Source organism: Gekko japonicus, unplaced genomic scaffold (assembly GCF_001447785.1).
Source record: "Gekko japonicus isolate JY-2015 unplaced genomic scaffold, Gekko_japonicus_V1.1 scaffold131, whole genome shotgun sequence".
NCBI lineage: Eukaryota > Metazoa > Chordata > Lepidosauria > Squamata > Gekkonidae > Gekko > Gekko japonicus.
The window spans coordinates 3,202,359-3,215,012 of record NW_015167061.1 but is presented as its reverse complement, the minus strand read 5'-3'; the positions used below and the strand labels follow the sequence as shown (position 1 = coordinate 3,215,012).

The 12,654-nt window shown below is 60.1% G+C and overlaps 1 protein-coding gene across 1 annotated transcript in view; it reads left to right on the top strand.

Moving 5' to 3' along the window:
- The first annotated feature begins 416 nt into the window (after window positions 1-416).
- Window positions 417-12,654, top strand: part of ATP13A2 (ATPase type 13A2) — an 18,257-nt gene continuing 6,019 nt past the window's right edge. Inside the window, exons 1-19 of the mRNA XM_015412583.1 lie at window positions 417-426; window positions 555-616; window positions 935-1,102; window positions 1,527-1,585; window positions 2,859-2,982; window positions 3,197-3,279; window positions 3,604-3,681; window positions 4,163-4,232; window positions 4,591-4,725; window positions 4,968-5,034; window positions 6,419-6,550; window positions 7,313-7,480; window positions 8,178-8,288; window positions 9,274-9,320; window positions 10,368-10,556; window positions 10,637-10,843; window positions 11,230-11,343; window positions 11,534-11,690; window positions 12,445-12,567. Coding sequence (XP_015268069.1) covers window positions 417-426; window positions 555-616; window positions 935-1,102; window positions 1,527-1,585; window positions 2,859-2,982; window positions 3,197-3,279; window positions 3,604-3,681; window positions 4,163-4,232; window positions 4,591-4,725; window positions 4,968-5,034; window positions 6,419-6,550; window positions 7,313-7,480; window positions 8,178-8,288; window positions 9,274-9,320; window positions 10,368-10,556; window positions 10,637-10,843; window positions 11,230-11,343; window positions 11,534-11,690; window positions 12,445-12,567 — 2,104 coding nt within the window. The remainder of the gene's footprint in view (window positions 427-554; window positions 617-934; window positions 1,103-1,526; window positions 1,586-2,858; window positions 2,983-3,196; window positions 3,280-3,603; window positions 3,682-4,162; window positions 4,233-4,590; window positions 4,726-4,967; window positions 5,035-6,418; window positions 6,551-7,312; window positions 7,481-8,177; window positions 8,289-9,273; window positions 9,321-10,367; window positions 10,557-10,636; window positions 10,844-11,229; window positions 11,344-11,533; window positions 11,691-12,444; window positions 12,568-12,654) is intronic.

Here is a 12,654-nt window from a genome sequence, read left to right as displayed (position 1 = left end):
CTGCGAAGCAAGACATGGAGGGTTCTCCTCCCCACCCCAGTCATGGGAAGGAGCTCCTGTTTCCAGGTTCCCCTGGGCCCGCAGGGCAACCAAGAGAAGAGTGGCCGACATACAGTTATCTTTAATCTTCTGCGTCCTCTTATGGATGCAAGAAGGTCAGGCAGGTTTCATGGGTCTTTGGAATCCGTTGACCTAGGGAAGAGGCCACTGCTTTTCTGTCTGGTGAGCACCCCACAGGGTGAGGAATCTAAAACATAGAAGACAATTGTTGCGCTGACAGTGCTGAGGTCTCAGGTGCACCGGGACAAGGTGATCCCCAGGCAGTGCCCACACGCACACAAGGCAAGCGCCCCCCCCCAAGTCCCGTGTGCTCCAGCAGCCCAGTGAGGGAGGAGTCCGGGAGCACCTCGGTTGACATGCCTGTTTGTGGGAGGGGCAGCGACCCCACCCCCACCCCAACGGGTGGCAGACTGACAGCCGCGGGAGTAGGCGGGCCCTTGGCTCTGTGCCGCTGGCCTTCCTGGAGGACTGAGAGGGTGTCATTCTCCTTGCAGGTGGCAGAAGACTGCTGGAGCGCCAGCCCCCGGGCTACGGGAGCCTCCCTGAGTCCGGCATGGTAAGAGGAGGGGGGCTGGGAGGCGGAAGGTTTGGGGCAAAGGCCGCTGGTCTCTCTGGAGGCGACTCGGGTCTTTGGCGGTCCAGTTCTCCCAGCCCACCCCTTTCTGGCCTCTAGGCTGGCAACCGGAGGGCATGCAGGGTGGGCCCCTGGGGCCTTTTGGTGCTGGGGGTCCTGCAGAGGCCTCTTAATCCGGGGGAAGGAGGATGCCCACCATTCCTCCTGCTTCTGCAGTGCATCCCTGTGTGCCAGGGGAAGGCTCCCCCCTAGCCTGGGAAGCCAAGCCTCCTTTCTGTCCCCCCCCCTCCTCCTCCTCAGGATGTCAGCGGCTACCAGACCAAAACCTGGAAGGTCATCCTCTGCCACCTCCTATCCCTGCTCACGCTGGGCAGCCTCCTGGTCGTCTTTCACTGGAAGCCTCGTCTCAGAGTCCAGGCGCGATGCAGCCGCTGCCCGCTGCGCCAGGCTGACTGGGTGGTCATTACAGTAAGCAGGACGGGAGAGGCCGGCGGGGAAGGGCCCTGCCTCCTCCGTGGCTCGTACTCCCGGAGGCAAGGGCCAGTGGCTTGGCGGGGCTGGGTGCGCAGGACTCCCATGTCCAAGCTCCAGCGGAAGTCTTGCTGGAGTCAGGGCCGCCCAACACACACGCACACGCACGCACACACCCCTCGTTGAATTTGTGGTCCCCCAAGAGCCTGTCGCTGTCCTGTTCTCTACTGCCTGGTGGTGCCTGGATGAGCAGGGCTTTGCCGTGGGGCGTGACTGTTGGAGAGCCGTATCCTCTCCTGGCAGCCATGCTTGGAAGAAAGTAGCGCCCGGTGGTGCAGGGAGGAGTTGCATTCCCCTTTTCTGTCCGAGCCAGACTTCCGCCTGTTGTCACACATGCCCCTGAGGGCCTGCTCTCTTCCAGGACCGGTTTGGCCAGTGCTTCACCACACGAGTGCAAACAGAACAAGTCGAGGAAGGCAGGTGAGTCAGGCTCTCAGCCCATCTTCCCCTCTTGTCAGCCTGAGCGGGGACGTGTGAGGAGACAGAAGAGAGCAAAGGGTGCTTTGGGGCTCTGACACTCCCCCCCCCCCAGCCCCACTTCGGTGACCTCGTGAGCAGGAGAGGATGCACATGGACATTTTTCTTTTATAGATTCCCCCTCCCCCCTCTGGAATGGCCCCTCCCCATGAGCCTGCCTTCCGTGGGAGCCACACAGGTTCTGACCCAACTTTGTGTTTGCGATGTGGATGCAGAGCTTGCCGCTGTCCTCATGGCTGTGCTGTCCGACTTTCTCAGACCCACCTGGACACGCCACTCTTCCGGTGTGGTGGGGCATGTGGAAGGCAGGCAGCCCAGGGCCTGAGGGAAGCCGCTCTGCTTTCTCGGGGCCTGTGGCTCAGGCCCCTGCAGGAGGATCGGTGGGGCTCCAACCCTGCTGGCGTCAGCCTGGCCAGCCACTCGCCGTCTGACCCCGAGGCCTGTCCCGGCCACCTTCTCCCCTCGACTGAGCGTCTGGAAGCATACCCAGCTCACAGGGACACTTACATTTCCCTGCAGCCCTGGAGGTCTCTGTGTTTGCCTTTGGAAGAGGCCCCCAAGACTGTGAGCATCTCCAGGGCTTGGGCCAGAAGGGGGCATGCAGCTCAAGTCAACCCCACCCCCCCACCCCGCTTTCCCTTGCTGCTCAAGCACTGGGCTGGTCTTGGGATCGGGGTTGTGCTTGGGAGGGTGGGGGCCAGTGTTCCCTCTAAGCTGAGTTAGTGTGAGCTAGCTCACAGTTATTTTAGCCTCCGGCTCACACATTTTTGTCTTAGCTCAGGAAGGATGGCTCCAGAGAACAAGCTAATTGATGCAGCAGCCAAATGGCTTGCTCACAAAGCAGAATTTTTGCTCACAAGACTCCACAGCTTAGAGGGAACATTGGTGGGGGCAGGGGTTTTTTGGATGAAAATCCTCCCATGAGGGTTAGACTGGCTAGAGAGCTGGGGAGGGGCGGTGGTGGGGAGGGGGATCCACATGGTTTTTTTTGGGGGGGGGCTGACTTCCCTGAGCTTGTGGGTCTTCTGTGGGGGCTGGCTGGCAGGCAGGCAGGCAGGCAGGGGCGGGCCTGAACTCCAGGGGCTTAGCTGGGATGTGTTCAAGAATAAAAGTGCTTGGGGGGGGGGCGCTTTAAATCCCTCCCTCTCAAGCAGTGGGATTCCCAGCATCTTGTGCTTAAGAGCCTGCTCTCTCTCCCCTTTTCTGCCATGTGAAGTCTCGCCCTTTGCCCTGCTGCTGCTGCTGATGGGAGAAGCAGCATCGCCGTGGGAGTGTCAGAGGACACAGACGCCAGAGACACAATATGGCTTCATCCAAAGGAGGTGGAGGAGGAGGAGGAGGTATTGCGCTCTCGCTCTCTCTCCCCCCACCCCCCTCGTGGCACTTGGCCCAGCGGCACGTCGTCCCCGCTGGGCCACCCTGACTCCTGGGCCCTTGCTGCTTCGCTCCCAATTCCCACCCTGGATTCTGCGCTTTTGTTGGGGTCTTTCTACGTTTCCTGCACCAGGAAAGTGGGGTCTCTTTCTAATGTGTCCTCCTTCTGTGGTTGTGCAGAAGGGTTGTGCCCTCCGTTATTACCTCTTCGAAGGGTCGCGCTACGTCTGGATTGAGGAGTGGGAAGCATTCTGCAGGGTCAGGTAGGCACTCGGCCCCAGACGGCAAGGCACCCCCCTGGGCTTCCGGCCAATGTCACTCCGGCCTCCTCCTCGTGGGAAGATCCTGACCACGTTTGAATGTATTCACGTGAGCGAGGTCGAAATGAACGGCCAGGCCTCTGTTTCTGCCACGGCATAGCCTCGACGTTCTATGACTTCGGCTTTCCCCCTTTGCTGCTGGAAGGGTCTGTGGTGTCACAGCTGGGGGAGAGGGCGAGGGCACTGCCACTTTTTAGGGAACGAGGAACTGACGGCTTTCAGCTTCTCACTGGAGGATACCATCCCCCCCCCCCCGTACATTTGCAGCAAGTTAGACGAGAGCAGGACCTGCGCAGACATCCAGTCCTCCCGCCGTGGGCTGAGCGCCCGGGAACGGAGCGCCAGGTAAGGGCCTCTCTGGTTCTGCAAACCACCCTTCGGATTTCACCCCTAAAGACTGACTCTCCAGTTCCCCCTGGCGTCTACAGGGGCATTACGGTACTGCCCGCTTTATTTTCAGTCCCTTTCTCATTAATAATCCCCAGCGAGGAGTTTGCCTTTGTTGGCCAGGCCCTCCCTGGGTTTTCACCTGCCTGACTTCCAGGTTATTGATGGGACAGGGGTCGGGGGGGGGGGGGTCTGGATGCCTGGCCACAGGTGGGAGGGGCCTTCCACTTGAGGGACCCTGAAATCTGTTGGCGTCGCCATGTGACTTCGGAGTGGTGAATCTAGAAATGACTATATTGAACTGCTGTCGCTTACAGCCCCTCCCCCAGAGGGGTTAACAGGACATTTGGCGGAATGACCTGACAGGGGAGCTTTGGAGGGTCTTCTGATGGCTGTCCTCACCTTGGCATGCCTGTGTTTCCTCTCTTCCTCCTCACAGGAGAAAGGTTTACGGACCAAACCTGATAGATGTACCAGTCAAATCTTATCTCAGCTTGCTGATAGCGGAGGTAGGCATTTTGGACGCTGCCCTTCCGTCTGGTGGTGGTGGAGGAGGAGGAGGCCATTTCCCTGAGTGGCAAAGGCATCATTGCCAAAGAGCCCAGGCAGTGGCAGGAGCAGCAGCTGTCCCCCTGCGGAAGCAGCCAGAGGACAGTCCTGCAGCAGGCTGCAGCTTGTCCCGATTTCCCCTCCCCGGCAGGGGAGAGTGGCTTTCCTTTCCCAGCCCTGCTGTCTCAGTGGAGGCCTGAACCGGGGCCTTCCTGCACGCCTCCTGACCCAGGAGACTCGGGAAGGGACTGCCCTCGGGGAGCGATGACTGTTCTGCTGCCGTGCTCTTCGTGTCTCTTTCTCCGCCTCCTTCCACAGGTCTTGAATCCATTCTACATCTTCCAAGTCTTCAGTATGTCCTTGTGGATCTGCGAGAGTTACTACTATTATGCGGCCTGCATCTTTATCATATCCGCTGTCTCAATCGGAATCTCTCTTTACGAGACAAGGAAGGTGAGTCGTGACCTCGGCCCTCGGCCAGATCGTTGGGAAGAGTCAGGAGAGAGGACGGCACTCCTCGCCACGTGCCGAGTCCCTGTGTTGGGAAGCTGGCCCTCAAGCCCTCTGCCCCCCCCCCCCACCCGAGCTGCGCCGCAGGCCCTGCCCCTTCCCAGCTTGCACCCGCACAGTTGCGGGTGCGGATCCTCTGCTGCTGGCCCTGCCCCATCCTGATGCTTTTGTATGGCTTCTCTCAGCAAAGTAAAACCCTGCAGAGCATGGTGCAGATGTCGGTCAGCGTGAGAGTCTTCACGGCCAGCAGAGGTGAGTCGGCGGCTCTGGGACTCAGTGCTGGCTGAATGTGTTGGGGAGCCCTGGGCTAACCTGTCCGGGCAGTGGCCTGCAGCCGAGATGCTGCATGAGGAGAATCAGCCCCCTCCCTGGGCGGGCCTGCGGTGTGCATCGGGCTCTGCGCTTGGCCCTTGCGCTGCACGTGCTCAGTCCAGGGCAGAAAGGGTAGGGGCAGCCAGACGGGTGGGGAAGTGGGGAAATGGAGGGAGGGAGTTTCCTCACACGGCTTGCCGGGGCGATGCCGGGTTGGGGCTGGGGCCAAGGAAGTCTCCTGTTCAGATTGTACCTTGTTAGTCACACTCCCTGAGACCTTTGTCCTACAATCTGCAATTTGTGACTACCTTGCGGGACTGTGGTGGGGGATGAGTGTAAAGCTTGTGGAATATTCTGAAGCCCCAATAATATCATCCTACTAATTAGGATCAATGCTCCCTCTAAGCTGTGGAGTCTTGTGAGCAAAAATTCTACTTTGTGAGTTGCTGGCATTACAGTTGTGAGCGAGCGATTTGGCTACTGCATAAATTAGTTTGCTCTGGGGCCGTCCTTCCTGAGCTAAGACAAAAATGTGTGAGTTGGAGGCTAAAAAACTGTGAGCCAGCTCACACTAACTCAACTTAGAGGGAACACTGATTAGAATCACAGCTTCAGGCAAATGCGGTTGGGGTTAGGGTTAGCCTAGCCCTAACCTGCTTTGGATTTGTTTCCACAAAGTGCTTGCTTGTGTACACGAGGGGCTTTGGGAGCAGCCCAGGGGACACACTTGGACGGGAGGCAGCTGAGAATTGAGAACCAAAGTCCTTTAATGTTTCAACGGCTCTTCTCCCTCGAGTCCCAGGGAGAAAGGTGCACTCTAAGTGGCATGAATCAAACAAAAGGACTCTCTGTGAGGTACCCAGTGCGGCACTTGCTGCGCTGCTGCCTCTGGGGTCTGCCTGTGGGTCTGTCCGGGGGGGGGGGGAGCGCGTGGTCTTCAGAGTCCCCGGAGGAGCCAGGCCCTTTCCCAGCACCCCCTCCTCGGCAGGCCGAGCGGGGCACCGGGGACTCTCTGCTCCTGAGGCTGGGGCCGCACCACTCGGCTCCTGGTTCCGGTTGTCTCACAGAGGTGGGCTTCAGTGACTGATTCTCCCTTTTATTACCCTTCGCATCATGTTGTTCCTCCAGCTGTGTGAGGTTCTCAGGGTGCTAGCGATGAGTGCTCAAGAGAGAAATGCCAAGTAGTTTCTGACCTGAACAAGTAGTCCTCTGTGGTTTGCAATCCTTGCATTCTTGTGCCATTTTACCTTCTGAAAAATGTTCTGGCTGCTTATTGCCTTGAGGAGGGTCTGACTGATTTGTGTGTGGGGGGGGGGGGCTACAGAGGAAACAACCATGGACTCCAGTGACCTCGTGCCGGGCGACTGCATCGTGGTACCCGCAGACGGGATGTTTGTTCCTTGTGATATGGCCCTGCTGACTGGAGAATGCATGGTCAACGAAAGCCTGCTGACGGGTGAGCCGGGACTACTGGCAGGGGGCCCAGGGTGGGGCAGAAGCTTCTTATTGGGGCTGCCATAAGGCAGTTTCGTTTATGGGCAGGCCCATAGCTACCGTGGGGCCCCCGGGGGCCCCCCCAGCGATTTTTACGGGCCAATCTCCAATTCTCGGCTCCCCCTCACCCCCGTCACTGCCCTCACCCCAACGGCTGGCGAGAGGAGGGCAGCAGCGCACCCATGTGCGAGGAGGGGCCCCGGCCAAGCCCTGCAGGCGCCCCGCACCATGTAGCCAGGGTTTCCAAGCACCCCTGCTCAGAGATGGACTGGGGCAGCTGCTGAAGCCACCGTGGTGTGCCCGCCAGCCTGGGCATGGCTTGGCAGCTCGGGGCACCCGGCGACAGCAGGTAGGCAGGAGGCGAGCGGCCGGGGAGCCTGCAGGTGTGCTGGAGGAGCGGCCGGCCGGCCGGCAAGCCCCACACTGGCTGCGGCAGCAGGATCCTGCTCTCTCTCGCCGTCCTGCTTCGTCATGATCGCGGATGGACTTTGCAAAGGAGGCGTCTTCTCTGCCCGGTCTCCGGAGCCATCCCGCTTCTCCACCGCCCCGCTTGGCTGCCGACCCCTGCCTTGGTGGATACCGAGACGCTCTGGGCTGTCGCCCCCCCGTCCCCCTCCCCCCTCCCCCAAAACTCCTTAGCTACGGGGCTGTTTATGGGCAGCTGTTTGGGACTGGTGCGTGTCCCCCCCCCCTTGTTTCCAGAAATCCTTTCTCGCCCCTCTAGGAGAAAGCACCCCAGTGATGAAGACCCCGTTGCCCGAAGGCCCACAGGCTGCCAGCTCCGTCTATTCCCCTGAGGAGCACCGGCGGCACACGCTCTTCTGCGGGACACAGGTCCTCCAGGCCCGGCCCTACGCGGGGGCCGAGGTCCTGGCCGTCGTGACTCGCACAGGTGAGACCTTTGGGCAGGGTGATGCCCCTCCCTCTGCTGAAAGCCGCTCCGCATGGCAGCTGTGGGCATTCTGGCCCCAAAGTGCAGTGCGGTGCACAACGGAGAGCGTGGGGGTGTGTGGGGTCAGGACTGGCAGAGGGGTCTTCTTCTTTCATGCTGGGGACCAGCACAGCTTGCTGCAGCGGGCTGGCACCGCTGAGGGGCTGAGCACCGGTGGAAGGACTTCAGTTCCCAGAAAGGGGGGGGGGGGGCGGACATTCACCACAATGAATCCTGTGGGAGGTTAACTTTGGCAAGTGGCCCTGTATGGGTTTGGTCCATTGACAGGCTTCGGGGAGGGGTTTCTTTTTCTTCCTCTCCCCCCCCCCCACCCCAAGGCGTGTAGACCCCATCCTTCCCTTCCCTTGTTTCTTTCAACCCCTCCCTGTTTCTCCCTATTTCGTTCTGATGTTTTCATCCCCTCCCATCCTCAGAGCAATGTTTGCGGTCCTGCCCCTTCTCAGCAGTCCTCTGTGGTCGGCCAGACGAGGCCAAGGAAGAGTGGCTGGCCACAGGGTCCTCTCCGGAACATCACGGCCAAGTGGGGATTCCAGCCCAGGACTCCCCCCACCCCACCCCCGCCTCGCCGTGAGATGCCCCCTGGTGCGGCACCGCATCGATTCCCTGCTAGGAGCCACTTTATCTTCCTTCCCTCTAGGCTTCTGCACTGCCAAAGGAGACCTCATCAGTTCCATCCTCTACCCCAAGCCCCTGAACTTCAAATTTTATAAGGATGCGGTGAAGTTTGTCCTCTTCCTTGCAATCCTGGGTAAATCCATATCTGATTTCTGTCAGGAGCAGTGGGTGTCGCCCCGGTGAGCTTCAGCTCCAGTCTCATGCAGGACTTGTGTTGTGCAAACAGGTGATGGAGGGGAGGGAGCCCCCCCCCCAAGGTCTGGTGCCTCCAGCTATTGTCTCTTCAAATCTGGGCTCAGATCTTGCCCCACCCCCCCACCCCCGCAAGGAAGAGGGAGGCCAAAGTCTTGGTGGGAGGGGTGGGATGCAAGCCAGCCTCTCCTGTCCTTTCTGGCAGACACAGCGGGCTTCCATGGTGCCCCACGGCTGGCTGCCAGCCATGCTGCTGCTGCTGCACTGAAGCCCTGTGGTGTTCCCTGCATAGGATGCCTCCCCCCCGGCTGCCCTCCCCCCGTATACTGGTACCCCCTGGTTAGGGAGGGGCTTGACATACAGAGTTGGCGTGGTGTGAATACCTCCCATCTTCAGCTGAGGTCCTGCGGAGGGAGTCCGGCTTGCGGGGGAGGGTGTGTGGACAGTGTAGCGGCGTCTCCCCTAAGCTCAAACACACACATGCACACCCCCGTCTTCCTGCTGTTGTCTTCCCCACTCTCATCCTTTATGTTATAAATCCCCAGGGCCGGGATCCTGCATTCTCATTCATGGATTGATCTAGGTCACACATTTGCTATTTCTAGGCAGTCAATAAATGTATGTATCAAAGCAGCAGTTGAGCAGGGGTCTAATCTAACAACCAAAGGAATTAAGTAATACAACTCTCACAGCTAAACCCACCACAGGTGTCCCAGCCACCGCCTGAAGGAGTCTGCTGAGAAGTCAGTTCCTGTTGGCATTCCTCCGTGGAGGGCGGGGCGGGGGCGGGGGGGCGTCACGGCTACTGCAGCCGTGTGGAAAGCTGCTGGGCTTCCGCCGTGGCGGGGACATCCCGCGTGTTGCTGCTGTGGGGGGTGGGGGCTTGTGGCCCCCTCCGTGACCTCTTCCTTCTCGATCTGTTCTAGCTGCTCTTGGGACTGCCTACAGCATCTTCATCTTAATTCGAAATCGGGTAAGTATTGTAATAGAGTCAGTGTGATGGGCAGGAGGCCGCTCGTTAGCCTTAGGCTGGTTCGGGGGCTTTGCTCCCGCTGGTGTCTTCCTTCGGCTCCACATTTGTTCATTGAGCCGTTTACTCCTGAGACGTCTTGTCAGAGGTGAACCTGAGAGGGTGACTATCCGGGCTAGCATTCTTTTTCCACACTGAAGCCCACCGGCTGCCTTGGAGGGCCAAGAGAGGGGTCGTGGAGGCCAAGGCCTCCGGCGCTGGGATTTTGACTGCCTCTGGAGGGGGAGGGGAGGGGCCGTGTGGCTCAGTGGTTAGGGCCTCTGCTGTGGCCTGCAGGGGGTGTCCCAGGCTCCACCCCCGCTGGCCTCTCCAGTTAAGAAGGACCAGGCAGGAGGGGGCGGGAAAGAGACCTCCGCCTGAGACCCTGGAGAGCCGCTGCCACTCTGAGTAGAGACAGGACTGACCTGGATGGACTCGGAAGTCTGACTCAGTAGAAGGAAGTTCCTTTTACTCACCACCACGGCTCGTGGCCAGGGATGGACCTCTCTGCCCAAGGGTCTGCCTAGCCCCGCCTGGCTTTGGCCATCGCTGTCCACGGCAAGTGTCAGCGCCTTTGGGGGTGAGGGAGGCCCTTCCTTCCCTCTGTCCTGATTCTCTTTTTTTACCAAGACAGGTTCTGGGAAGCCCCGCGTGCTGCTTCCCCCTCCCCTCCCCCTCCCCCTCCCCCGGCACAGCCTGAGAGCCACTTCCTGTCTGGATGGTTACCACGTTGTGCTTTTTTGGTAGTGATAGCGGTGCCTAATCTTGCATCGGGGCACGGAATGTCTGCATGGAGGCCGCTTGAAACCGGGGCCGGGTGCCAAGCCTTCCTTTCCGGCCCCTTGCCGGGCAGTCTGGTCCCACCAGCACCACTCCTCCTCCCCCCCACCACCACCGTGCGGCTGCTGGGATTCTGACCATCAGGAGTCGACTGGCAGGGGTCCCCGGCTAGCCTTTGACCAGCTTTCCTGCCCGGGCTCTCCGTGAATGCCGCAATCTCTTCCTTGCCAGGTTCCTGCTTGGCAGATAGTGCTCCGAGGCTTGGATATCGTCACGGTGGTCGTGCCGCCAGCCCTGCCGGCTGCAATGACTGTGGGCACCATCTATGCCCAAAACCGCCTGAAGAAGCGTGGGATCTTCTGTGTCAGCCCTCCCCAGATCAACCTCTGTGGGAAGGTGCGCCTGGTCTGCTTTGATAAGGTGAGGAGGGAGAGCCGGCGGACGGGGGGGGCGCACATCCCTCTCGGCTGCACTCTGACATGGCCGGTGTCTGCCCCTAGACAGGAACTCTCACCGAGGAGGGCCTGGATATCTGGGGCGTCGTGCCCCGGGAGAACGGCTCTTTCCTGCCGATTGTTCATGAGGTGCGCTACGTGGGTGAGGGCCCCTTGCTCCGCTGCCTGGTCTCCTGCCACACAGTCTCTCTGCTCAGAGATCAGCCCATTGGAGACCCTGTGGACCTCAAGATGCTGGAATCCACTGGATGGGTGAGCAGAAAGCCTCTCTGGAGGGGAAGACCGACTCCCTTGTCTGCAGAATCATCCCCACTCTCTGTGGACGTCTAGAGTATGATGTTCTTGTGGCAGGCGGGCTGGCTGGGTCTATGAAGACTCCCGTAGACTGACCCGTAGACCCCATCCACGGTGGAGATGGTGGTAGATGAGAGAGGGTACTCTCTCAGCGGTCTACGCATGTAAGTGAGCTGCCTCTCTCTCTATTTTCCACGTAGCTGGCAAGGCCGGGGCCCAAGAGCATATCTAGCTGCCACAGGGCTTGTTGAGGGCTGCAGAGTGTGGTAACAGAGAGGGGGTTGTTGCAAAGAGAGAGCCGCGCCTTCTCACACTGTCCACCTGCCTGCCTGCCTTCCTTCCAGACCCAGGAGATGGTTGAGGGAGCGGAGGCGGAGGCCCAAGTGGTTCGGCTTTTTGGGTCAAAGGCACTGGTTGTGATGAATCCGCCGCCCCTGGAGGACCAGCCTGTCGGTGCAGTAAGCCTTGGGTGCCTCGTCGGGGGCTGCGGGGTGTTCTCACGGGGGGAGCTTGGGTCTCCTCTGGGGGGGCTGGACCCGAGCTCTTGTCTGTCTGTCTGTCTGTCTGTCTGTGCCATGCCCCTTGGGTGGACTTGTGCCACAGAAGAGGAGTCCCGTCTCTCCCTGCCCCGTTTTGTCTCCTTTTCAGCGGCACACAGTCCCCCTCGCCGTTCTCCGCCGCTTCCCGTTTGCCTCCTCCCTGCAGAGAATGAGTGTCTTGGTGAAGATGCCTGGTGGCGCCTCCTCAGAGGCTTATATGAAGGGGGCTCCAGAAATGGTGGCTAGCCGTTGCACACGAGAATCAGGTATGGCCCGCCTGCCCTTGCCTCTCCCTCGCCCCCTAGCGGCCGGCCAGCCAGCCAGCCAGCCTGCCAGCCTGCTCTCCAGTGAATGCTGTGCCTGGGTTTGTGCCTTCCATCCCATCCTTCCAGGAGGAAGAGGAGCGGGTGATAGTAAGAACATAAGGACCCAAGAGAAGCCAATGCTGGATCAGGCCAGTGGCCCATCCAGTCCCACACGCTGTGTCAGACAGCGGCCAAAAATACCAGGCGCCACCAGGAGGTCCAGCGGTGGGGCCAGGGCACTAGAAGCTCCCCCCCCACACACACACACTGTTGCCTCCCCCCTCCCAAGCGCCAAGAAGACAGAGCATCCCTTGCCCCAGACTGAGAGTTCCCATCTATGCCTTGTGGCTAAGAGCCACGGATGGACCTCTGCTCCATGTGTGTATCCAATTCCCTCTTGAAGTCATCCATGCTTGTAGCTGCCACCAGCTGCTGGACTATTTAGCCTGGCCTGGGCTGGGGCCACTCTGCCAGGGTGCTCGGGGTGCCTGGCCTACGTGGGTCGATGATGTGCTTGGGGTGGGGGGAGGGGGGGGTCCCAGAGCCAAACCTCCCAGTGTGGGGAGGCACAGACTTGGTCTCTCATGGAGCAATAGCCTCTCCTCCATTGTAGTTTAGAATATGGGGGGAGGTGTGAATAGGAGCACACACGCACCCCACACACAAAAGCATCACCCTGAGATGGGAGAGTTGTCTTTCTGTCTCCCCTGTGCAGTTCCCGTGGATTTCTCTGAAACACTGCGTCATTACACGAGCCATGGCTTCCGCGTGTTGGGGCTCTCCTACAAACCCTTTGCTGCCATCCGGACCTTTGAAGAAGCCCAGGAGGCGCCGAGGTGCCTGGGACGGGACTCCGCTCCCCCTTCCCCCCCCCAGGCACTTGACCTGGCCTCTGCCTCCTCCCCCTCCTCCTCCTCCCCCTCCT